The sequence below is a fragment of the Acinonyx jubatus genome, chromosome C1 (assembly GCF_027475565.1).
Source record: "Acinonyx jubatus isolate Ajub_Pintada_27869175 chromosome C1, VMU_Ajub_asm_v1.0, whole genome shotgun sequence".
Classification (NCBI taxonomy): domain Eukaryota; kingdom Metazoa; phylum Chordata; class Mammalia; order Carnivora; family Felidae; genus Acinonyx; species Acinonyx jubatus.
The window spans coordinates 85,791,267-85,817,695 of record NC_069381.1 but is presented as its reverse complement, the minus strand read 5'-3'; the positions used below and the strand labels follow the sequence as shown (position 1 = coordinate 85,817,695).

The window sequence follows — 26,429 nt, the reverse complement described above, 5'->3', positions numbered from 1 at the left end:
AGATTTCAGCTGTGTCTTGGAAGCAGAGGTCACTAATGGAATATCCCATTTTTGATAAAAAAGAAAGCTTCTTTATTTATGCACAATATCTTTAGATGAGCAAAAGTCCTAGACAGAAAAATACTCATTAATACCTAACTAGATTACTTCAATAGGCTATTTATAAATGACGGTGTAAATATGCATATATAATAGCCACAGGCTGGGTGCCTTGAACAGAAAATTCACATTGATAGTCTGCACTGCAAACTTTGTTTAAAGCGCTAAATACGCTATCAAGTCCTCTGACAATGACAGCAGAAGGTTCCAGACACTATTTGTTTCATAATCCTATCTAGCTGACTCTTTACTTCTTTGCAGCTCAAGTTGCCACCAAATGCTGAACTGGAGCGCGAGAGTCAATCCTTGTTTGGTTAATAAATTCCCAGCAACATATACCCCCAAGCCCCCAGGAGCTGTAGTGATGTCATATCCGTTGCCCAGGTCTCCACACCTCTCTCAGCAGTTACTCCCTTTATCTTTTTCTTGGGTCAAAACTTTTGAGGTGGGCTGGCTAGACAGCAGCGGGAGAGAGGGTAAACTAGGGCGCGGGTTGGAGGAGCTTCAGCACCTCGGTCAGCGCCCACTGCAGCCCAACCCACCCTCTTGAGCTCGCGCGGACTCCCAGCTCTGAGAATGCCTGCGGAATGATCGCCCCCCAGGGCGGCTGCCGCTGCTGCCGCTACTGCTACCGAAGCTACTGCTACCTCTGCTGCTGCTCTTGCTCCTGCTCCTGCCACCGCCTCTGTCTCTACTCTGCTCTGACTGGCAGGCAGAAAGTGCAACTGACGAGGGAAAGGTCTCCGCAGTGAGAGTGGAGTGGCTACATAAAAGAGTAAAGAGAGGGCAAAAACCCAGATCAGAATGCAGGCGACGTCTAACCTACTCAATCTCCTGCTGCTGTCTTTGCTTGCTGGATTAGATCCTTCCAAGGTATGGGCAATATTTAACTTGTTTGAAATAAATGTGCAATATGTAACAAACCGACCAAAAATGCAAATAAATATGCCAAAGGCGGGGGGGGGGGGCAAGAGAGAGTCGAAAGACAGCTCTTCCAGCTATCTTGTGTCTGGCTTATCCCTACTGCTTGTAAGATAACAAGGTGAACTACCGGAGGAATAGCTCAAGGTAGAGTCCAGGCAAGGGGGGGGGGGGGGGGGGAGGGGGAGAGGGACCAGGCGCGGAATATAATGTGTAGGGGCAGAGGGCTATGCGGTTCTCGGGGGGAATTTAGCTTATTCCGTATCCCAGTGCTTAATGTTCTCTTCTGAAGTCGGACGGGCAATGCAAATGAGTTAGCAGTTGAAACAATGCAATTTGTAAACATGTATTAGGAGATGGTGCACTGTTTTCTTTGTTGAAAGCAGAAAAGCGTTTTCCAGCTGATCCTGGTCAATAATACTCCCATCGCAGACGTGCTGCGGTTTGTGTCCAAAACATTTAGGATGCTGCTTGTAACACACACAGCAGAGCAGCAGAGCTACACTCTGCCATGGCTGAGAGGCGTTCGTGAAAGGGGCTTGTGTTTATTTGCTGCTTTCTTTTTATTAAGAAAATTACGAAGCACTGAGGAAGTTCTGATTACCAGTGTTAAGAAACAGGAAGTGAGAACCCTACCAAAGTAGGGAGGGCAGTAGGAAGGATGAGTTGTCTCAAAGATCTTGAACTCCGAAAATTATCCAGTAACTGGTAATTAAAGCGAACGCTAAGCTCTTTTTATAAAAAGGTAGAAAAATATAGAAATATTTTTAGCTGTGTAAGAGAAATGTCTTGACGATAAAGTGAGATAACTTGAGAGCTCAAGCATTCTAAGAAAATCACAATTATCTGGAATAAGAGATAAGGCATCTGGCAAAAAGAGTAAGAGATACAATTTTTTAAATCATTTTTCTTATTTAGCCTGTCAAGAGCACTTTGACTAAACAGAAAAAGTGATACCATGTTACAAAACCATTGGAAGCTGCATTTTGGAATATTGCAAAGTTATTTTTAAAGCTTTACATTATCTGTGCAGTGTAGAGAAATGAAGTTTCTTTTCATATTTGGATACATACAACTAAGATGTAACCAAGCATGATCTAATACTGTGGTTGACAGAATATTTCTAAGCCTAATATAGTATATAGTGAAAACTTAGAATCATATCATACACACTTGTAGTTATTTCTGTGCACTTTTCATATTTAGAGAGATCTGATGAGAATTTTATTTTAAGCTATGGTTGTGCTGATATTGTCACTGTGACATCTTCACACAGTGATTGAATGCCATCTTAATGATCGTAATAGAGTATTTTACATACTAAGGGGTAGCTTAAAAGCATTTTACATCCAGGTAAAATGTGATGATTTTATTTATTTATTTATTTATTTATTTATTTATTTATTGCCTCTGGATGTATAGTGACTCATTCTACCACTCTCATTCTATTATATTGGTTACCACTTTTGAACATATTCTGTTGTATATCTCTTTTGGAATATTTTCCGTAAAACATTTTTAAAAAGCAAAGCCAATTCCTGAGTTACTGCAGAAAAAAATCACATAAAGTGAATTTGTCATTCTTTAAAATGAATTCAGAAATGTAGAGCTATACTAACAACTACATGTGTGATTTGTCTGATATCTTCAGTGCATAAATATCTTCAATTCTTGAACCCCATCTTACCCAAATTCAATATATAAAAACAATAAAGAGCTATCAAATCCCCAAGTCCCCAAATAAATGACCCATTTTAGTCAATATGATCTTTTCTAGTATTGACAAGTTTATTTGTGTGTATTCAACAGTATAAAACTTTTGCTTTAGACTTAACTGGGGCTATTTGGTACAAGTGAGCTGAGAAATCCAGGGAAAGAAAGGTATACATTAACTTTTCAAATTGTCCTTTTCAGATTCTAGATACTACAATAAAGTGTGCAAAGAACAGATGATAGTTTGTTCTACACCACATATGACATTACAGAAAATATTAAAAGATTCATAGCAAGTGATTTTAAGGTCTAAAATGCTTTTGGACTAGTAGACAAAATTTGCTTTAAAAAAGTGAATAAAAGCTACTTTGGTATGTTTTAGCAAACTGTTGTTGGTCACCAAACTATAGCATCCCTCCCAACCAAATCACAAATGGTACCACTGAATTCTCAAAATAATTGTCAATTAGATTATGAACTAGGAATTTTCACAAATTTTGTTTATTGCATTAACTACTTAAGGGTTTAGATAATAAAATTATCATTCATAATATAAATTATGTATGGTGAAATTGAAATAAAACCCAATAATACAGAAGCATATAAGATCACAGTTTTTGGACAATAAGCAATAATTAAGTGGTGGCATTTAAATATACACAAATTCAAAACAGCTGTTTTTAACATACTAATTTACTAGAACTGATATACTTCATAATCACATTTTTAAATAAATGCATTCACATATTCCTCTGTATAACCACACTTTATAGTAAACATCTGTATAATTACCCAGTATGCACAGAAATTGGCAAAATAAGAGAGCTCTTAAAATTGAATACATTTTTTCAGGCACAGGATTGCCACATATACCAAATATTAGAAATGTAAATCTTAGTGATCCTTGTATACTAATTTATCTAAAAACAAAAAGGCTTTCTACCAACAGTGCCAATTCCATTTCATGGAAGACTATATAACATTTAGGTTTATGATCATTTTTCCTGAGATTGAAACTTCCAGACCTTATATGGCATTTTATAAGGTGCTTAAGTATCGCCATCTTATGGCAAGATAAGTTACTTGAAAGTCAATTTTATTTTTAAATTTAAAAAAAAGCCCAAACTTCTATATTCATAGAATGGATTAACTTTCAGTATGTACTTTCTTTTCTCTCATTTAATATATCATAATTGGCAAATTTAGTATTTTCTTTCAGCAGAGGAAGTCATTTTACCACTAATTAATTATTTGTATTTTTACATAGGTTACCAATTTTCCTCTCAGGAAAATTATGAGAACTATGTTTTCTTAATTAAAATCTTATTAACAAGTTTCTAGTTCCATTTAGAAAAACTCAGAAGTATATTACTTTGCCTATTTTAAGAGAAATTAATTTTATTTGTAATGGAGTGCCTGAATTATAGGCAATGTGCCAAACCATCATTCATTTAATAAGTAAATTGAAAATAAGAGTGAAAGCTTGTAGGAATTCAATTACTGCTTAGTTTTATAGAGAAAGGACTATTTCAGTACAGGAAATTCCTGAGAATGGCTGCTAGATGGCATCTCTGTGCTTTTAAACTAAACACATGAGTTCAGTAATGACCTTGATAGTAGGAGAGTGAAACTCTTTTTCTTTTACAAGAAGATTTTTAGCAGACCATGATTTGAACATTGTAACAAAATAGTTATTCCTGTGAATCAGAACCATGAATTTCTCTGCTCTGCAATGATGAACCAGGAAGAAAGGAAGGTATAACTGTGGCCGTGCAGGTTTTAAACAGAACATTTTTTACCGAAGTCAGATACTTGGCGAACAGTTAAAAAGAGGTGACATGGGCATAGGCACACATTGCAGCGACTGTTGAACTTTAAAGCAGTCATACTTGTATGATAAATATACTGGCAAACGCCCTGGCACACTTAGATTGAGAAAACATTCACTATCTTCTTACGTAGAAATACATAAAAGAACTTATCACCATGGTGCTTGCTCACACTACAGACATAAAATGTAACAATGATTCAGCAATAATCTTCAGCACCAAACTGTTCTTTCTGTCCAAGACAAGCCAGCCACTTAGAACTCTTGCATTAAATAATATGGTTGCTTTAAAGCCACATAAAGATGATGAATACTAAGATAATTTCAATAATTAAATTTTTAATACTTCATAATGTAATACACCATGGATAAGTGTCTTTGCATTTTGGTACTGTTAAAGAAAATCATCAAAGACCTACATTGCCTAGAGGTGGTTTTGTACATAAATCTAGTGACAGTTCTTGTTCTTTGAACCTTCAAAGGATATTAATAAAAAGCAAAAACAAGAGAAATAAGCTGAGATAAATCTGCTGTAAAATCCAACTTAAAAATCTGTCTTCTCCTGTAGTTCCTGTATACCAGACACAGTCTCTATACAAGAGGACCCACTCAAGTTAGCACAGACATTATGGATCAATGGCATTTGGCAAAAACCTGTCATTACACACGGGTAAACCCTGATAAAGTTTTGGCATCCTTAACCCAATTACACTTTTATTTTAAAGAAAGTAAATATTCTTTCTCATTCTCTTGGCAATTTGGAAAGGTTAAAGTGGTACTGTTTCCTTTTTCTTTTAAAATTCTATCCCATGTAATTTTACAATTACACTCTTAAAAAATTATACATATATGTGTGTGTGTGTGTTTGTGTGTGTATGTGCATGTGTGTATGTGTGTGTGTGTATATATATATATGAACGATTTTGAGGGAGCTGTGATCTTAGTGCCCTCACTTGTAAAATGTGAAGCCTACGTGTTCTGAAAACTTCTTTGTTAAATTCTAGAATGACTCTATGCTACGCTTTTGGCATGTTTGTGTCTCCATTTCATATATTGAAACCGAATACCCAAGGTGATGATGTTAAGATTTGCAGCTTTTGGGAAGTAATTAGGTCCTGAAGATGGAGTCTTCATAAATGAGATTTATGATATAGGAGGTCCCAGAGAGAGAGCTCTTTCTTTCCACCATGTGAGGATACAAAAAGATGTCTGCATCCTGGAAGAGGGCCCCCACCTGACCATTCTGGCACCCAGATCTTAAACTTCCAGCCTCCAGGGCTGAGAGAAATAACTATGTTTATAAGCTACTCAGTGGAGTACTTTTTGTTATAGCGGCCCAAACAGAATGCAGTATGTTATTTAATAATATTTGATCATTAAAATTAGCAAATTATTTTGCAGGTTATAGCTTCTAAGATCATAAACTTTGTGAGATCTGGGGACCAGCCTGCCTAGATAATATCATGAAGTTTTCATCTTCTGGGTTTGCATTCAAAGCCTTCAGTTTTCTGCTTCTTCTGCACCGTCCTCTCCTTCCCTCCTGTCCCACATTCACCATCCCAGCAAAGTGGGCTCACCTGTCAAGACTGCTAGTGTCTTTGAAAGCCAACATGTTTCCTGCTTCATCTCTTTTATTTAATGAAGAATTCTCTAGTGAAAAGCAAAGTAAAAACTTATTCTCATATGAAAGGAATTACTCATATAGGGAGGTATTTGGGAAGGCTACTTATAAAAGTTCCTGCATATTCATTGCTGACTTTTCCCAAGCAGGAACATCCTTGAGGATTTTAGGCTGGCAATTATTAGAAAAATCTTGATTTTTGTACTGATAATATATATAAAGAAAAAATGAGATTGGATAAAGCTAAGACTTGGCATTTGATTTACTAAGGTATTAGTCACATTTTACCTTAAAACAATTGGCATCAAGAAACAGGCAGGCAAACCATAGGAGACTCTTAACTATAGAGAACAAACTGAGGGTTGCTAGACGGGAGGTTGGTGGGAGATGAGCTAAATGAGTGAAGGGCATTAAGGAGGGTACTTGTTGGGATGAGCACTGGGTGTTGTATGTATGTGATGAATCACTGGATTCTACTTCTGAAACCAATACTACACTGTATGTTAACTAACTTCGATTTAAATAAATTAAAAAAAAAAAACATTTGGCATCAGTGAGAGTAATAGAGGAGATACAAAACCAGACAGTTGTCTTTGCAGGTTAATTGATAGGACAGTGAGTTTGGGGGATCATCTGCACATTTGTGTCAATATGTTTGTGTGCATATATGTGAACAGATTATTTCACAGTAGAATTAAAATATTAAAGTAATATCAAAAGCTATTTAAACATTCACTACCTAGATCCCAGGTTTAAATCTACAAAAGGATCTTGAAATTACTCATCCATTTACTCAGTCTATACCACTTACCAATTAAAAACTTTGAAGGAGATTTCCTATGAAACTAATATTTTCATGGTAATTTTCCAGTATAATTTTTTAAGTTGTATACCCAATTAATTCAATATAAAAGGGCAAGCTGGACATGAAATCTTAAGAACTGATTTTAAGGCCTAACTGTGCAACATTTCAGTGAGACACTTACCTTCTCTTAAGCTCAGTTTTCTCAAGTGCAGAAAAGATGGAATTGCAATAGAATTTATACCATCATTAATTATATATATAATTATATATATATCATTTATATATTTATTTATATAGATAAAACTGTAAGTCTCTAAATAAATATTTCATAAAACCAGTCAACCTATAACCAGATCTAAAGACTTTTGTACCATATACTAAGATTATAATAGCAAAGGACCTCTCCTGGTCCTTCTTTCTTGCTATTCCTTCTCAGCTTTCAGAAAAGTGAATGCCATGTTTTTATATGATCAGAAGAATTTCTCACAACCAGCCTATAATTTTGGTCAAAGCTCCAATTTCAACATATCACCTTAAAAATTTACATCATACTTCTATCCCAAAGGGTGCCTCTTATAAATTTATTAGAAAAAAATATAAGACATGGAGAGTGGTTCCATAATATCGGAGCCAAACGACATCCAGAAAAGAGCTTTTAAACTAATCGTGGAGAGTGGATCACAGAAAGGATGACTATTTTTAAACAAAGATCAGCTGATAAAACTGATTTCTTTGACCAGCATAAAAAGTGTAGGGCTCTTGTGACTTTGCAAAGTATACCAATGATAAAGTAGTTTAAACCTTCTCTATGATTTGAAAATATTAAAGAAAGAAGGTGTAGAAAGAGACATTACCAAGTTACTCAGCCTAAAAATGTTCAGGGCAGAAAGTCATTGTTTTAGCCCTTTCAGGCTACACTAACAAAAGATCACAGACTGGGGAGTTTATTAACAACCGCAATTAGGGAAGTCCAAAACCAAGCTGCCAGCATGGTGAAGTTTTGGCAAAGGTCATTTTCCTGGTTCATAGCTGGTGCCTTTTCACTGTCTCCTCAGTGAATCTCTTTTATGAGGGTACTAATCTCATTCATGAAGGCTCCCCCTTGATGACCTGTTCACCTGCCAAAGGTCCTACCTCTTAATACGATCGCACCAGACATTAGGATATCAACAATTTGGGTAGGAAGTACACAAACATTCAGACCATAGCAGTCATGGAGAAATGCCAACTTTTATGAACACAATTTCTCTGCTCTTTTCTCTTGGATGCTTTCCTCGGTCCCTATGTTTATACTTAGTTTCCTGCTCTTCTTAATAGAGACTTTTACCAAGTGCTTGAAAAGACCTGACCCTTAATTAGCCCCTTAATAATACTTCCTCCAATGTTATGCATCCAAAGCAAGTCCACATGAGTAACTCATGAACTGATTCTTTCTTTTCTCAGTTCAATTCATGTAGATAATATAAAGGGTAAAACTAGATAAGGATGACTATTTATATTTAGGATAGACCCTAATCATGAAAAACTAATATTTAAGAAATGCACTGTTTCAAAAATATTTGCATACCATTCTATAGTGAGATTTAACTCATTTCTGTTATTGCTATGAGAGGTTGCAAACCTTTTTGAGGAGAGAGGATTCCAAAATACAGGAACAACATAAAACCATGTCTATCAAGAGTGCCACTAATTTGAATGGTGCTAATAAAAATACTCAAAAGTACTGTTGGAACAAAAAAAAGAATTTTCCAAGGACTTTATCCTTTATGCTTTAAAAACAAGGTGTTATAAAGCATATATCACAAAGCTATGCCTTCTGTCATTCTTATAACAAGCTCTCGGAAGAATAAAAATAAGTTCAGAAAGAGGATCACAGATGCTGTTGAGTTCCTGCTTTTGCCTCTCCTTGGAAAGCTCTTTCCCTCTTCTCCATATGTCAAAATTTTACCTATATTTTAAGATGCAACTCAAATGTCACGTCTTCCATAAATTCTTCGCTGACATGGAAGGAAGAGGTAATCCTGATAAACTAAGACCTCCTATAACACAAGAATCATGTTTTATTCACCTTTGCATCTATAGCCACTCCCACTGTGTCTGACACATAATAGGTGTTCAATGAAAACAGACTGAGCTGGATTTCTTTTCCCCCCAAATTTGTAGAACACTCTATCTAATCACTCTTATTACACTTTCCACCTTCTTTCCCCCCCACCCCAACTGGGTATTTATTGTATTGTGTCTCCCCTACTAAATTATAATATAACTGAGAGAAGGCTGTGTTTTGGTCATTACCTTGTCCTTTCTTATCTAGCAACTAGCACAGTGCCTCTTCAGGTGAAATATAAATATATGAAGAAAAAAAGAAGTCAAGGAACACCAAAAAACTTAAAATCCTGGGTTAAATAAGCCATGAACATAATATATGTTTAGGATCCATGCTCTCATCAGAAAAGATATTAGGGGCAGGGAAGTAACATAAATTTTGAGAATCTTGTTTTCAAAGGTTCAGAACTCATATCAATTTATTTACCTTGAACAATACTGCAAGATTATGTCTTTTAAAATTTCTGATTAGTTTCTTGTCCTATCTCACCATCCTCAGTGCTATTTTTGACTTTTGGTAGCTCTTGGGAATGCTACAATCTTAACACTCTTGTGAATTACCTGATGTGTTTCCTAACACTTGGTGGTAATGTTAGCATTTCTTCTTATTCCTTGATATATATATATAGGCATCCATTTTATTGGTATAGGCTTATAAGTTGGAAGAGCATATTAATGTGCACTTATTGTTTTGACCATCTTTATTTTATGTAATGTCTTAGCCTTATCTGATAAGTTAGTATATTATTGGTATTTCTCCATCTCTTTTTAGGGACTCCATTATTTTTTTAAGAATCAAAAATACTCCCTTAATATTATTCTCTTCCTATACATTCTTATCATAACCATAAAAAGAAAAGGAATATTGGCTCTATCTTTGTACTATATTACTAAATAAGCACAATACCATGATACAGAATTATATTAAATGATTCAGAGCAAATATAGAATGGAATTAGAATCATCTGAATTGTAAATTCTGAAAAGTATCAGATATTCGATATTTTCATCATTAACTTTGTAGGTTAAAAGGCTTTGAAAATAACTGTCAATAATAAAATTGTTCTAACAGCACAAACAGCTATCTAGATAACCCCAAAGGGAGGGCATAAATTGAATAGATGATCCTTTTTATTTTTCCAACTAAGTTGAAGGTGATTAAGAAGCATTATCCCATGATGATTTAAATAGCATTACCAGAGGGACCAATTCCAGATGGCAGGATTTCTTCAAATAGAGAATCAGTATTGGAAATGTTGATTCACTGGCACCAAAATGTCACTGGTGAAATATTAACTTACAAAAGACACCACCACTTCTGGGAATGATCTATGTCTATGGCTACCTAGGGAATTATTTATCTGGAATTAGTACCAATGGTAAGTATTTTTACATCTACATATATTTTGTGGCATGAAGACTACATCTTAGTGCCTATCACTGTAGTAATAGACAAACAAATATTTTCTGACTTGAGACCCGCTGAAGACTTCTGATCATATTTACCATTTATTATTTACATTGTGCTACAGCCATCTTCTACTTTTTACAACAAGCTGAATGCTAGACAAATTCAGAGAATAAATGACTAGTTTGATTGCCATATATACCTTAAAGCACTCTAGGGATAAGCAGATGGAAATGTACAGAGACTTATGAAGCTCATGCCAAAAAAAGTAGCTATTGTAATATGACTCAAAACTGGGCATAAGATATGTGAGAGTAAGGAATCAAGTGGACGGAATCAATCAATAATTTACTCATGGTGCCTGTATTAGTTCTGACAGGAATGACTTTCCTGTCAGTCAAAGCAATAAAAGACTCCAAGTCTAAATATTTGTCCTAAATAAACAGGGTAAAACTCCAAGAAGTGATAAAATCATAAATGAGCTTATATGTAGCATAGAGGTGAATGCATTCATATATAGCTAAAAGAAAAAGAATTGGGAGGAGATAAGTATCTGTTTACACATTGGGGATAGATTGAGGCTGTTACAGATGATGCATTCATTTGCCAACATGTACTTAAGTATTTCAAGTGGTTTACTGCTCCCCCCCACATATACACAGAATGATTGCATTCATTAATCTGAGAACTGGTTATCATTTTATTGCTGTTGGCATTCACTTTTAGAACAAAATCTCTAATTTAGTTCAACTAATCTTTAATATCTGTTAATAAGAAGAAACAGAAGCAAGCAAAGGCAATGAAAACATCATTAATTTCCTTTTTCTTTCTGGCATCTTAACTTTGCAAATAGAGACCCAATAGAAATGTGATTGTATTTTGTCCATTTGTAATCATTTATTTTGGAAAAGATACCTCTCAAGGGACTCAACCTAATTAATATTAATTTAACATATAAAATGAAAATAAAGGAAAAGAGAAACCATACCGAATCAAAACAAATTACATAATGATTAGGAAATTAGAAAGTCCATGGTGTTACAGATAGAGTACTAAATTAGGAATTTAAAAATCCGGGGCCTAGTATCAGTTTTGCAACTGTCTAGTTATATGGCCTGAGACAACTCACTAAATTTTTTGGTTTACGTTTCCTCATGTGCAAAATGAAGATGTGGAGCCAAATGTTCTTTTTTTTTATGGGTAGGTCCTCTTAAAATGGGGTACATTCATCTCTTATAAACCTAGTTCATCATTGTTTCATCCTCCCTTCTGCTCATAGACTTTCAAATTGTTAAAAGTAAAGAGAAAACTTAGGCTTCTTTTACTTTGCTGTTGAAAATCAAAGTTTAATATCATTGAGAAAATCATGGCAACTTACTCATCTATGTAGAGCTAAAAATAAATGTAAAATATATAAGCTAATTTCACATCTCAAGCATTACATAATATTTAATATTTATTTTGTATGTTTCCTTTATATTAGCTTTTGAAGATTTAATGAAAAATAAATGAGAGAAGGACATTATGCTTCTATTGTCTATCTGACAGTAGTTAAAACAAAAGAGACTCTAAGAGTTACAAGAAATAGGCCATCTATTTTATTTCTGCATAAAAGAAAACTCTCCTCTATAACATAACTCATGGGTGGTTAGCTAACTCTTGTCCATATGTTTCCAATATTGGGGAGTGGGACAGTATTCAAGGAATTGGATTATTTTTAATAAAAAAAAATTAGAAAGTTTCTTTTTAAATTGAGTTGTGACTTCCAATGATATTTTATACTACTGAGCTATGATTCATTATTTGGCTCAATTCAAGAAGAAAAAAAAATAGCATGGACTGTGGTAGGCAATAACATCCTCACATACTAATCCCCAGAAACTGTGAATATGGTACCTTACTTTTGCCAAAGAGAATTTGTAGATGTGACTAAATTAAAGATTTTGAGACGGGAAGATTGTCCTACTTTTTCTGATGGGCCCAGTGTAATAAAAAAGGCCCATAAAAGAGGATGGCTAGATGCTTAGAATCAGAAAAAGAAGAGATGATGACAGACATTGGAGGGAGGTACTTTACCGATGGAAGAAGGGCCAAAAGCCAAGAGATAAGCGCCGCTTCTAGAAGCTAGACAGCTAAGAAAATGGATGCTTCTCTAGAGACTCCAGCAAGGAATACAGCCTTGCTAATAACATTTTGATTTTAGCCTCATAAAACTTATTTCATAGTTCTGCCCTTTAGAACTTAAGACACCAAACTTGTGTTGCTTTAAACCACTAAGTTTAGAGTAATTTTTTACAGCAGGAATAGGAAAATAACACATTAGTCTAGATGATAATAATTACTATGTAAATTATTATTTTGACTTAACATAAGTCAGCCAAATAATGCTATAGTCTATGCTTGTGAACATTAAGGTTAGAGAGACAATAGATGTGAAATTACAGTGAGTTCTAAAAATTAAGTTAGATAATATAAAAATTAAAAATGCTTATAAAAAACCTAATTAGATTATATATAACCCTAAATTCATTACATGATAGGTAACTGTGTTCCCTGACATTTTTAAGATACAAAGTGAGTCCTTCAGTTGCTGTTGTTAGGTAAAGTCTGCCTATAGACTCTCACTCAAATCTCACTCTCAATCTAAGAATTAAATCGTTGTCATTTCATTTCTTTGCCAGCCTAGGATTTTAAAAGCACTTGATGCCACATTCTTTATACTGTATTTGTCATCTATAGTGAAAATACAAATAAATTGGCTACTATGATTTAGTAAAATGATACAGACTGCTCCTTCTTTTCATCAGTCCGATTTGATCTACCAAAGGTGCTGGCATGGCTTCAGAAGAAAGCAATTTTGTTTAGAGAACCAATGCATGTTACACAATAAAGGCATGGTCAAACACAATGAATGCTTAGTGACATTCCACAAAGTATAAGCAAGATCCATCCCTTTTATATGCAGTTGAAAGAGAAAATTATGTTGTTAAGTTTGCTTATTTAATTTTAAATAACTGGGATTTGTTTTTAGCTCTAAGACCATTTGTGAAGAAAGTAGTCCAGGAATGAATGAATGACTCTCAATGATCTTAATTATCACATGTGAAAGAGTAGTCCACTTGCATTCATATCATAATAATTTTTTTCAACAAAATACTCATACCTGGCACTATTGTAGGAGTTAGAGATAAAAGAATTTTTAAAAACATTTTTTAAATATTTATTCTTTGAGAGACCAAGACAGAACACAAGTCGGGGAGGGGCAGAGAGAGAGGGAGACACAGAATCCACAATGGCTCCAGGCTCTGAGCTGTCAGCACAGAACCCTCCGCGGGGCTCAAACTCACAGACACCGAGATCATGCCTGACCAAAGTCGGACGGTTAACTAACTGAGCCACCCACGTGCCCCAGAATTTTTAAAAGGTATAGGTACTACTCTCAAAAAGCCCTTAATATTTTCTACTGGAGAACTCAATCAGATATACTAATAATTGTAGCACTATGTGATATGTTCTATAACAGACACTTGCATAGGACACACAAGTAAGAGATAGAGAAGGAACACCTACAGAAGGCAGGGCAAAGGAGAAAATTTCCTGCGGGACGTGACGCTTAAAGGAAGATCAGCCAAAAAAAAAAAAAAAAAAAAAAAAAAAATGAAGGAAGAAAGGGGTATTCCATTAAAGGCAACAGCTTATATGAAGTCAAAGAGATACAAAAGAGTATGTCAAACACTGAAGATCTTTCAACATGACTTGAGTTCTTTTACTACTAATTTTATGAGAAGTAGGAGAAAAGTTGATGAAAAAAAAGAGCTATTGGTGGCACTAAAATGGTAGAAAAATGATTGCTTAGGGGCGCCTGGGTGGCTCAGTTGGTTAGGCATCCGACTTCCTCTCTGGTCATGATCTCGCGGTCGGTGAGTTTGAGCCCCGCGTCAGGCTCTGTGCTGACAGCTCAGAGCCTGGAGCCTGTTTCGGATTCTGTGTCTCCCTCTTTCTCTGACCCTCCCCCATTCGTGCTGTCTCTCCCTGTCTCAAGAATAAATAAATATTAAAAAAAAAAGAAAAAAGAAAAATGATTGCCTAAAGGGTCCAAAATTTGACCTGTACCAGATTTAAAAATATTTCCGAACTACCTTAACTCAAAACAAATAAAAAGCAATTTACTTGTATTAGTGAAAGTTCTCCAGAGAAATAAAACAGGGTGTTTGTGTGTGCGCACACCTAGGTATGGAAAAAATATATATATATGTATATAAATATAAACATTTATACGTATGATACATTATATGTATATCATACATAATATATAAAAAAATATTGATTATGAGGAATTGGCTCATGTGATGGATACTTCCCCACATCTGTAGTCAGCAAGTTGGAAACCCAGGAGAGCCAAAGGTGTAGTTCAGATCTGAAGCCTGTAGGCTCAAGACCTAGAAAAAGCCAGTGTTTCAGTTGGAGTCCAAAGGTAGGGAAAAAATGAATGTCCCAGTTCAAAAGCAGTTAGGCAGAAGAAATTTTGTCTTACGCAGCCTTTTATTTCTCTTCAGGACTCCGACTGATTGGGTGAGGCCTACCTACATTAGGGAGAGCAATCTGCTTTACTCAGAATACCAATTCAATTGTTAATGTCATCTAGAAACACTGTCACAGAGACACTCAAGGTAATGCCTGACCAAGTATCTGGGCACATCATGGCTTAGTCAAGTTGACACATAAAATTATCACAATAATAACATTAAAAAGTTTCTATATGATTATATATCTAAGTGTCTCTATTTTATCTCTATCTAATCTCATCTCTAGATAGCTAGTTAGCTAGCTTTGTAACTATCTACCTATTTTAATTATCAAAACATAAATTACTGGGACGCCTGGGGGGCTCAGTCAGTGCACTGTGGATTGCATCACCACCATCATACATGAAAATTATTATCTCTCAATAATTAAAACTATTGTAAATCTTTTGATAACAAGTATGTTGTCAAGATAGTCTCCTCCACACAAATGATCTTCTGCTACATTTTCATCCAGTTATAAGAGGATTCTGGCTTGGTTAAATTGGCTTGCAATTTGACATCACCTAAAATTTTAGGTTGTATACTGATTTCAAATTCTATTGACCAGATTTTTTCATTGTGCAAAGATTTTTCATCTTGAAATTTCTTTCACCTTTATTTTTCCTTTTCCTCTCTTCCTTATTTTCTTCCTTTTTTCCTATTCATTAAAAAAAATACAATAAAACCCCATCATAATGTCAAAGTTGGAGGAGACCAAAAGTTCAAACGTGGCAAAACCATTTTCCATGTTGCAACAAAATACCAAAATGACCAGGGTAAGCCTGCCATGGAAGTCTGGAGCCCGTCACCAATTACATGACATCTGTATCACCAGGGACTTATGGTGGAAGATTTTCAATGCATTTTTAGAATGTCCGCCATGCATCCAGCATCAACTACAATCTAGGATACAGCAGTGACGTCTGAAACAAAAGACTCTGCCCTCATAATGCTTAAAATGTAACTAAAATAAATAAACAAAACAAATAAGTAAAATGTATATGGAAAGAAAATAAAACAAAGAAGAGTAAGAGGCAGTGACACGCTGTGAGGTAGAAACAAATAGAATAGGTCCCACAAGAAATCTGATACTTGAGCAGAGACTTGAAGATGAGAGAGTAAGCTATGTACATATCTGGCAGAAGAAGGTTCCAAGCACAGAAAATTTTAATTACAAATTCAGTAAAGTAAGAGCATACATGCCAGGCTTCAGAAAAGGCAAGGAGGTTACTGAACAAGTGAAATGAGCAAAGAGTAAACTTACAGGACATGAAATCAGCAAGTTAGCAGGGGGCCAGATCATATGGATGCCTGCAGGTGGTTTGAAGGATTCTGAATGGGATGGGAAGATACCAGTGTGTTTTGAGCATAGATGTGACATATTATTTTACTTCTGGTGGTCAGGGAAGAAGTAGAAAGACCAGTTGGTATAAAAAATTAAATTAGTGGTGGTGGTAGCTAACAGAATTTGTTCAATGGATTGAAAATTGGCAATGGAAGGTTTTTGGCTTGAGCAACTTGGAAGGAAATATGTCTCTCAAGATGCAAAACACACTGGGAGAGGAGAACAGGAGTTTGATTTTAAAGTTGCTAAGTTTGAAATGTCTATTAGACACTCAGATGGAATTGTTGAGTAGGCAGTTGGTATTTAGAGTTCAATGGAGAGGTCTGGACTAAATATCTCATTTTGAGAATCATTAATATGTAGACAGCATTCAAGCCCATAAAACTGGACGGTATCACCAAAAGAAGTAGTCTGAATACTATCCTCAAATATTTAGAGGTGAAAAGCTGAGGGAAAAGCATTAATAGAGCCTGAGAAGGAACTTAGGAGATAGGAAGAAAACTTGGAGAAGATACGGTCCTGAAAACAACATGACCTTTACATCAAAATGTCTCAAAGAGAAACATTTATTAAATTATTAAATTATCATATGTTTTATATGGGCCAAGTAATATGAACACTGAAAATGAATGGTCTTTGGAAATGGAATCATTGGTGATATTGATAAGTAGTTTCAGTAGACTGATGGTGGCAAAAACCTCACCTTAACAGATTCAATCAAGTATAAAGGAAGAACAATTACAGATAGCAGATATAAACAAGACTGAGGAGTTTTGCTGTGAAGAGAAGAGAAACAGGGTAAACTTAGAGGAGGAAATAGCATCAGACATGTTTAGTTTTGTTGATGTCTAAAATGGAAGAAATAACACCATGTTATAATGCTGATAGGATCATGAATGGTTTTAAATAGGAGCACAGAGAATTCTCCCATGAGAACAGGTGGGAAGACAAGGTATATGTATAGTAATGCTATTTGTAATTTAGATAGGGCAGTGCAGACACCTGGAAGCTCTCTTGTAATTGCTTTCATCTACTCAGTGAGATAGAAAGCATGGCCATCACCTAAGAGTGACGATGGGTTATTGGTGGAAAGAAGAAAAGAATAATATTCTCGCAACTGCAATTAGGAGCAAAGAGTACAGCTTTTCCACTATCTGGCTTTGATAGAGGAGTGTGGCAAAGGGCTTGAGAGTGCCTTAGAGGCAGTGGTCTACTCAGGGGAGAACCAGATTTCAATAAAAGTAAAAAAGGTGAAGAGGTTTTCAGAGAAGAGAGTAGACATGAGGGAATGTAACTAATGATTAATTGTGAGTATCTCACATGTTGCTGTCTGCATTAAATCGATGATGAATCTTTCATGTACATTGAAAGACAAGTCTGAGTTTTCCCCCAGGAACCAGTTATTTTTTCACTGACTCTATGAAGAAGTTTAGCCAGCCCAAAACTCTCTTGTGGAAAATGTACAAAGCCATAGACTAGTTGAAGGGCATTCAACACTGAGTATCATAGAAAGTAAAAAGATGTAGCACCTCTTTCCCCCTCACTTTAGGCCAGATTTATCTTTGATGTCACATCGTACTCAAGGAAAGACCCAACCATTGAGTCTTAGAAGTTGATATGATAACTAGGAAAAACGGGCAGAGCTGACAGCCAGTGGGATTGTATATTTAACCATATTGGGCCAAACCTCTACCCTGAAAATTCCCTTGGAACATTTTTAAAGCAATACAATAAAGTTGTATTGGTGGCTGATACGGAGGCTATCAGCTCCAACTAGCAACGTTCCCACATCCATAAAAACATATCATTACAGCCACATCGAACATACACATGAAAACTGGGTTCACTTTTGTTTCTTCCACAAATCCTGAGACCAAAATAAAATCATACCTCAATGTACTATATTAATGGAAAGAAATGTGTAGTGTGTTGTATTTAGCAATTTATTTCTGCTCTAACATATGTCTAAGGAGACATGGCTCACATAGGTCTTTTCATCTAGTACGTGATGTCTTTCTAATTATCCAGAAAACATAAAAGAAGAAAAATGCTAAGTTTAATCTTATGTGACTAAAGCGAGCAAACCACCCCCCCAAAAAATGACATGTCCTCTCATTTTCTTGTTACAAGATGATATTATAATAGAGTAAAAGGAATGAGGAATGTTATGGTGATATAATGATGAAATAATAAACTGGAAACAAAAATTCAAACATATGCCTGTGTATTTGTGCATATGTGTGCTTGTTTGTGACAGAGGGGAAGTTTCATATGGCAACTATTAAAGTAAAACCTCAACAATCGAAACTTATTACATTAATTATAGGGGCAACAGAATTAATTACAAAATACTTTTAAATGCAGCTTATTTCCAAATCACATAATAATCTAAGTTAGTCCTACAAATTTTAACTGTTGCCTAATAGAGAGCTTTAGAACTCGTTGTAAAAATAAATGAGATCACTTTCAAATTATCCTATCAATTAAATGAACATGGGTGATTTAAATTCCCCATGAAAATTCTGGTTATAGTAAAAAAGCTTGTTTCCTTCCTTCCTTGCTTTTTTCCCTTTTATGCCAAGAAAACACCATTTTTTAACCTCTATCATAGTTATTATATGGTCCAAATGATGGGAAATTGTAGTAAATAACATTTCTTGATTGAAATTGTAAGAAATGGTGTGTCTTATTTGAAGCATGTTACTTCTCTCTAAATCACATATTTCTCAGTAATATAGTGGGGAAATAATACCTCCTTCATGGGACTACATGAAAGTTAAATAACATTCTGAAGCACCAAATCTACTGCCAAGCATTTAGTAAGTGCTAAATGAATGGCAGCTTATTTTTCAGTAAATTGGTGTTCAAAAACATGCTTGTGCTATATGTCCTACTGTTTAACTGATATAATAGATCTACATCCTGACATTACTCATTCAGTTCATCTTATCCAGTTTTACATGATTCTCAGCATATCTTATGAAAAAAAAATAAAGATATTTATTCCTTTCAGAATGTTCATTCAGGTCCCCCACATGCTGTGATTTTAGTTTGTTCCAATTTTCTATGCTCTTTTTTCTACTCATGTCCTGTTTGGTATTTATCCAGAATCATAGTAAGTGTTCAAGAAAAAGAGAAATACAAACAGATCTAAATTTCAGTTGACTGTGGTCCAGCTCTTTAGCAAAACAGAGTATCTCAAAGAACTCAGAGATTCATTAAAGACGTCAGAATAGAATAAAATCAGTTACTGGATCATCTGAGAACTTTTCCCAACTGTTATAGTGAAAATGTTGAGAATGAGGAAAAGGTTGATTGAAACCCCCAAGTGAATAGTATTTAATTACTAATCATGTTGGACTCTCCCATTTTAATAACGGATGTTAATTCTACCACTAGCACAGCTGTTAATACACATAGTTCATATAACTACCGTTGGGATTTCCAGAGAGTAAAATTTCTAGTCTACCACTACCTAACTTTTTTTTATCGAAAGCTTTGTTGAGAACAAATAATTCGGGGAAGGTTGTTTGAATACACAGTTTGTTAAACGAGACTGTCCACGAACTAGGGAATGTATATTGCAATAGCTCCTTCTTCTTCATTGTGTGGTTCCTAATAAAGTAGATTTTATATCATGCCAAGTGAATCTATTAACGAATGTGTAAAGAATTTTAAGATCCTCAATAAAGAAGGGAAGGATGGAAAAATTATCCTTCTCTGGAGTCCAGGATATAATGAAGCCTTCAATTTTTTTTTTTTTTTAATTTAGGGAAGACAGCATAGTAGTTAAAAATTCATGATATAGAATTGAATTTGATCAAGAGTTTCTACTTATTAGCTGTGGAACCTTGACAAATTATTTAACTTCTACAAACCTCATTTTTTTTTATATATAAATTCAACATAAAGTGAAACATGTCTCATAAGATTGTTGTAGGGAAGTACAGGAGATAAGATTTCCTGAGAGTATCTGAAACACAATAAAACAAGGACAATAAAGATATTAATACCAGTTATAGCACGATAGCTATATTATTGGTGTTAGTATTTTTATATGTGTGTATTGTCTCTTTTTAAGTTACCAATTATGTAAGCCCTCTCCATTTGAGTATTCTACAAAATGGAAAAGGCGTGGGTGCAGCTAGCAATCAGCAGTAGTCTGTCCACTCCTAGGCATCCATCCAATGACCAGATGGTCATTACAGTCCACCTGGATACATTTAATTCTCCTGCAAATAATACTAGGTCAGAGTTCTGTAAGTGGGGTTTAACCACAAAATAAAGTAACTGGAAATTATTTAATTATATATTGGGTCAATTTATCTTAAAAGACTAATGAAAAAGTAAACAAACACAAATCACTAATTACAAATTGAATTGTATCCTAGTGTTTGGGGAACCTCTGTCTCTTAATTGTATGTTCTTTTCTGTCCTTACTACATTTTCAAAGAGTTTAAAATGCCCCATTGGAATAATATTCACTAAACTACACTTACTCTTTTGTTAACTTGTGGCAAACTCTTAAATCTTGCTTCTCTTTCTCCCTGTACTTTCCTTCCTCTCTTTTGTGCTCTGTCATTGTTATATATTGTTTGTCCCTCCTTTATCAATTTTCTGTACATGCATATTCCACTGCTTCTTGTGTTCTCCCAAATATTTTTCAGGAAGAGTATACCCTCTATGTAATGAACTCCATTCTGATGCCTTTCTCTTACTTTTGCTACCTCTTTTTGATAATTTACATTTGTATGGAAATAGCAATCACTTATTAAATCATTGTGTTACTTGTGTTGCAAGAATTAATAATAAGTGGTTTCCATTTTCTGTGACAATGGTCATTTGCAGTTCCAAATGACATTCTGCTGGCTGAAATGGGGCTATTTTTATCCCTAAGAAACACTGATAGTTTGGCCAGAAAAAAAAAAAAAAAGACTGGCTAAAAGTCACAAAGACACACATGCACAGACACACACACACACACACACACACACACACAGAGTTCCTTTAGGAAACAAAGCAAATAATTTCAGTTACTTTGTGACTTCTCCCTATAGCAAAAAGGACATAGATTAAAGGAAAACCAAAAAAAAGCTTTTTAAAAAGTGTTTACTATTAATTCTTTAATGTCCAATTCCCTGTGGTTCCATATAGGTAAAAACTTCAGTGCACAAATAATAAGCCTAAGTTTATTTTAAAAATTAAAAGCATATGTGGGATTTAGCCTGATAATTACTTTTTGGCCATGGGACTATATAGATGTGTTGCTGTGCCACTTTAAATGTTAATCTAAATATTATCTGACGATATCCACACATACACATACTGCTGTCCCCAAATACTAACTATGCCTGGGAGAAACCTGGATATGGAGTTAATTTAGATAATTGACATTATTTGCTTCCATGGAACAGGGAGATTCACATGCTTTACTTCAATCTGTACAACATATCCCTCCATGGAGCATTTATTGATAACTTTATACTGGCTTCCCATTAATTGAGGTGAAATCATAATCAACTCGGTAGACAAGTCCCACAGTAAGGGTGGCCAAGCAAGAGTTTTTCACATGTTATCAACAGTGGCATCAGCCACATGAACAACAACAAAAACATGAAGCTCTGTTACTGAATTTACTCTTCTTAAAATGGAAAATGAGGGACCATGTAGAACAAATAGAGTTGTTTCTCATTTCCTATTCATCCTCTATCTTATTTCAGAGAACATGTTTCAAGGGCATGAATAGGAGTCCCTGATCCATGGGGCTTACAAGCTAGTTGTGAACAGACTGAATCAAACAGTAGATAAGTAAATAGCAAAACAACATAGCTTTGCAAATTGCCTGTTTCAAAGCATACGCATAGGTAGATGTTAAGAATACGGAGCATTAGTTGACCTTGTCAAGGTTAGATTAAAGCCATACCTTTTCATCAAAAAACCCAACAGAAGCACAAAAATAAGGTGACAGGACATCATAGGTCTTAATCACATGTGTAAGAGGAAGTGTATAACATCTCCACGGTGGCATAAAGACAAAATTACAAAAGAACCACTGATGCAATATCCAAAACTAAAGCAAGCAATGGTACCACCACTGAGGCAACTGAGGTGTCAAAACCCTTGAGGCCCAACCTCTATAAATCTGAAGTCATTAGATCTGGGGGATGATACCGAAATGTTTACAGTGTCATTACAGTTCCTAAAATTAGTTAACTACAAATAGGCTGATGTTAAGTAATATATTTTGTAAGGAAATGCTCACAAACCTAGAAGACTAGTACATGAATGCATGATTTAATAAATCTATTTCACAAACCATTAAGGAGTAAAATACCAGACATTGACAAGGAAGCATAGGTGAAAATATCTAAGCATTAATTGCTAAATTTGATAAATATTTTTTGAGCACCTGTTCCAGGCACTAAAGTCTTTATTAATGGCGTAGACTCTGTACAAGTAACAGAAATGAAAAGCACTATCAGAGTCAAGAAAAATACTGTTGTATACGTGTGACATTAACTGGGTCTTGAAGCTGAGCAGAAAGGAATTTCCAAGTGAAAAAAACAACCTTAGACTGTAGTGATCTTCTGTAAGAGGAGAAAGTTTAGGCTGCATGATTTTAAAAACCTTGGGAAAACGTTAAATCAAAGCCAATTTATTTTCCATCTGCTCCTCTTACCAAAACATTCAATAATCCTACATTTTCTTCAGGGAAAAAAAATGTAGCATTCCATGTAAAATCCTCCACGCTGTCACCTTATCTCTCGTTCTAGTCCCCTGACACTTTCTGCCATAGCCTTATCAAAAGATGTACTATTCCAAAACCATCTATGCTTTGAGAATCCCTATTTCTTTGCTTTATGATATTTATTTTGCTTTCAGGACCAATATTTCTACTTTTCAACTCTTAAAACCTATTGACTCTTTAGAGGTTCACTCTGCCTGGAAAAAACTTTTTTTCTTCCATGGGAACATAGAACTTTGTTTTTATTTTTGCTATAACATTTAAAAAGCCTAATATTTTAGAGTCTTTTGTGTTTCTGTCAGACTCCCTCATGAACATCACAAGACCAGAAAGTCAACCTTCTTTTTATTTTTTACAATTGCCCCAAAAGAGGCACACAGTATCTTCCCAATAAGTGGTGTTGAATCAACTGATATTGATAGATCTATAAATTCACTTTCTGTGATACATACAGTCCAAATTCAGTAAACCAACAGCTTGCTCTCCAAGTGTGAGATCTAACCTTTTCAGCATGGAGATGATTTTAGAAAATAATTAAGCTTATAAAACAAAATGTAGCCCTTCCTATTTCTGACAGTTGTGGATCTTTCTTATCAAGGACTCAACATGGCAAAAGTACTAGATTTTGGTCCAGAGCACTGAAGTTCTAGCCCTGGGTCACCACTGTTGACTAAGAAATATACCCTCAGTGAGCTCTCTGGACTTCAGTGACTTCATTTGAAATTGAAGAGGGTGGATTCAGTCATCTCTAAAATGTTTTCCAGACCAACAATTTGACCAACATTAGACTTTAGTCTATCTCAAGAATTAGCCAATAAACATTTTAACCAGAAAAGATAATTCACTGGAAAATATTATTCATCAAATAGCAAGAAGAATGCTTTTTTTTTTTAAATTTAAGTTTATTTATTTATTTTGAAAGAGAGAGAAGAGGTGGGAGGGAGGACAAAGAGAAAGGGAGAGAACCCCAAGCAGCCTCCTCACTGTCAGTGTGGACAGAGCCTGATTCAGGGCTTGAACTCACAAACCATGAGAGCATGACCTGAATTGAAGTCAAGATTTGGATGCTTAAATGACTGAGCCACCATCCAGGTGCCCCAGGAATGCATTTTTAATGTGAGGATCATTGCATTAATTTTCTGTTTTTGCCACTAAAATGCATGAAGAATAGCAGAACTTATAACATTGTCATAACAATATTTGGCATTTAAAAAGGTACAATTTCCAACATAAACTGAAGCTTTAAATATCCTCCTGGAAATAGCACAAGACTATCCTCTGCTTGACAGAAACACCCAATCTGCCTAAGGAACAGTAGGTGCTATATCACCATTACTTTCTCAAAGGACTATGAAAGCAGTAAAATTAAATGTCAGGGACTTGAAACAAATTGAACAATAAACTTTAAAAAAAATACTAGTTGTGCTACATTATTATAGATATGCAGAAATAAAAATCCAGTTTATTTTTTTAAACATTTATTTTTAAGAGACAGAGAGAGACAGAGTGCGAGTCGGGGAGGGGCAGAGAGAGAGGGAGACACAGAATCCGAAGCAGGCTCCCGGCTGTCAGCTCAGAGCCCCACTCAGGGCTTGAACCCACCACCCGTGAGATCATGACCTGAGCTGAAGTCAGACACCCAACCCACTGAGCCACCCAGGTGCCCCAAAATAAAAATCTAATTTAAAAAGTAATTACTGAACTATGAACTCAAAAGCTGACTTTTAGGAATATACACACACTTTGTCACGTTTACACACACAAACACACATCTCAAATACTTACAGCAAAACTAGATTATTATCCTATTGGCATATAAACTACATAAAAGAAAGCTATTCTTTTATTTCTCTTTGGAATACTCCCCATGCTCTTTACAACTTGCCTTGTAATAAATGAAAAAAAAATTAAAAACTGATTTGACCAAATTAAGACTCTGCTAGCTCTATTCGTGAACTATAGAATCAGCATGGACATCTCCAGGTCAAGCTAAAGGCTGGTTTGATTGGGCCTCAAAAATAACTTTAATATTGAAAACAATGCCATGTACTCCAATTAAACCATTTATTTAAGTCAGTAAGCATTTAAAATTGAATGCAGAAGAAGTATTTCTTCAAGTTATTTTCAGAACTCCACTTTGGAACTTTTGCATCTTTGTAAACTATTAAGAATGCAGTCTGGTCATCAGAAGTTTATCAACAAGTATAGCTATTCTCTAATTAATAACAAGGAAACAATTTTACCTAAAAAGATGGGGGGGGGGAAGACTTGAAAATGAGGTTCTAGCATCGACTGTTTTCAATATAAATTTCCATTTCACATTTGGCTGAATACAACTGAAAAGAAAAGCCTAGGGCCATCCTAATGCACAAGCTATCCCAAATCCCCCTCTCTTTAATCTCACATTCAAGAGATCACCAATCCCTGTCATATCTGCACCATTAATCTGACTTAAATCCACCCTTCCATTCCAATTCTTTTGTGGCTGCCCTAGCTCAAGACCTCATTTCCTCTCACCTGGACCAGAACAATTGATGCCTACTTGTCTCCCATACTATATTTTCTTAGTACATCCTCAGCACTGCTCTCAGCATAATCTTTCTGGAAATATCTGAAAAAGTAATTATTTCGGAATCTTACTCAAAAGCCTTGAAAACATCTTCATTATCTCAGAACAAAATCTAACTTCCCTTGCATGCATACAACCTTCATAATCATAACCTGGCTATGCACTGCTCATCTCCTATCACTCAGCTACCCCACATATTATGCCCAGTAGTAACGTGCTTTAAAATTCAAAGCATGATTTTATGTAATGCCAGCTTATACTTATATGCATAAGCTATTCCTTCTGATGAGAATATTCTCCTCCCCAAATTATTCCACCTTACAGAATCCTATCTGTACTTCTGGTTAAACTATTCCTCTTGTGCAAAGTTTACTCTAGCAGGAAATCTGCGGAGTTCCTTTTCTCCCTTTCTGTTTGGAAAAATCATTATGAAAGTTAATGTTATTATAATTTTCCTTTGTTTGTGCTTGTCTTCCCACTAGAATGTAAGAATCTTAAAAGCATTCATCAGTGTCCTGTGTTCATTATTTATATCCCCAGAGCCTGGCAAAATGTCTGACAGGAAGTAGGTACTCGGTAAATATTTCTGGGAGGAAGGGAGGAAGGAAGGAAGGAAGGGCAGAAGGGAGGGAGAGAGAAAGCAGGAAGGCAAGTGGGAGGGACAGATGGAAGAGAGAAAGGAAAAGCAGTAATTCTTTACTAGG

The 26,429-nt window shown here is 35.2% G+C and overlaps 1 protein-coding gene across 1 annotated transcript in view; it reads left to right on the top strand.

The window, feature by feature from the left end:
* The first annotated feature begins 465 nt into the window (after positions 1-465).
* The window catches only part of OLFM3 (olfactomedin 3), a 191,180-nt gene continuing 165,216 nt past the window's right edge, over positions 466-26,429 (top strand). The window contains exon 1 of the mRNA XM_027058479.2: positions 466-972. Within this exon, the coding sequence (XP_026914280.1) occupies positions 904-972 (69 nt within the window). The 5' untranslated portion in view covers positions 466-903. The remainder of the gene's footprint in view (positions 973-26,429) is intronic.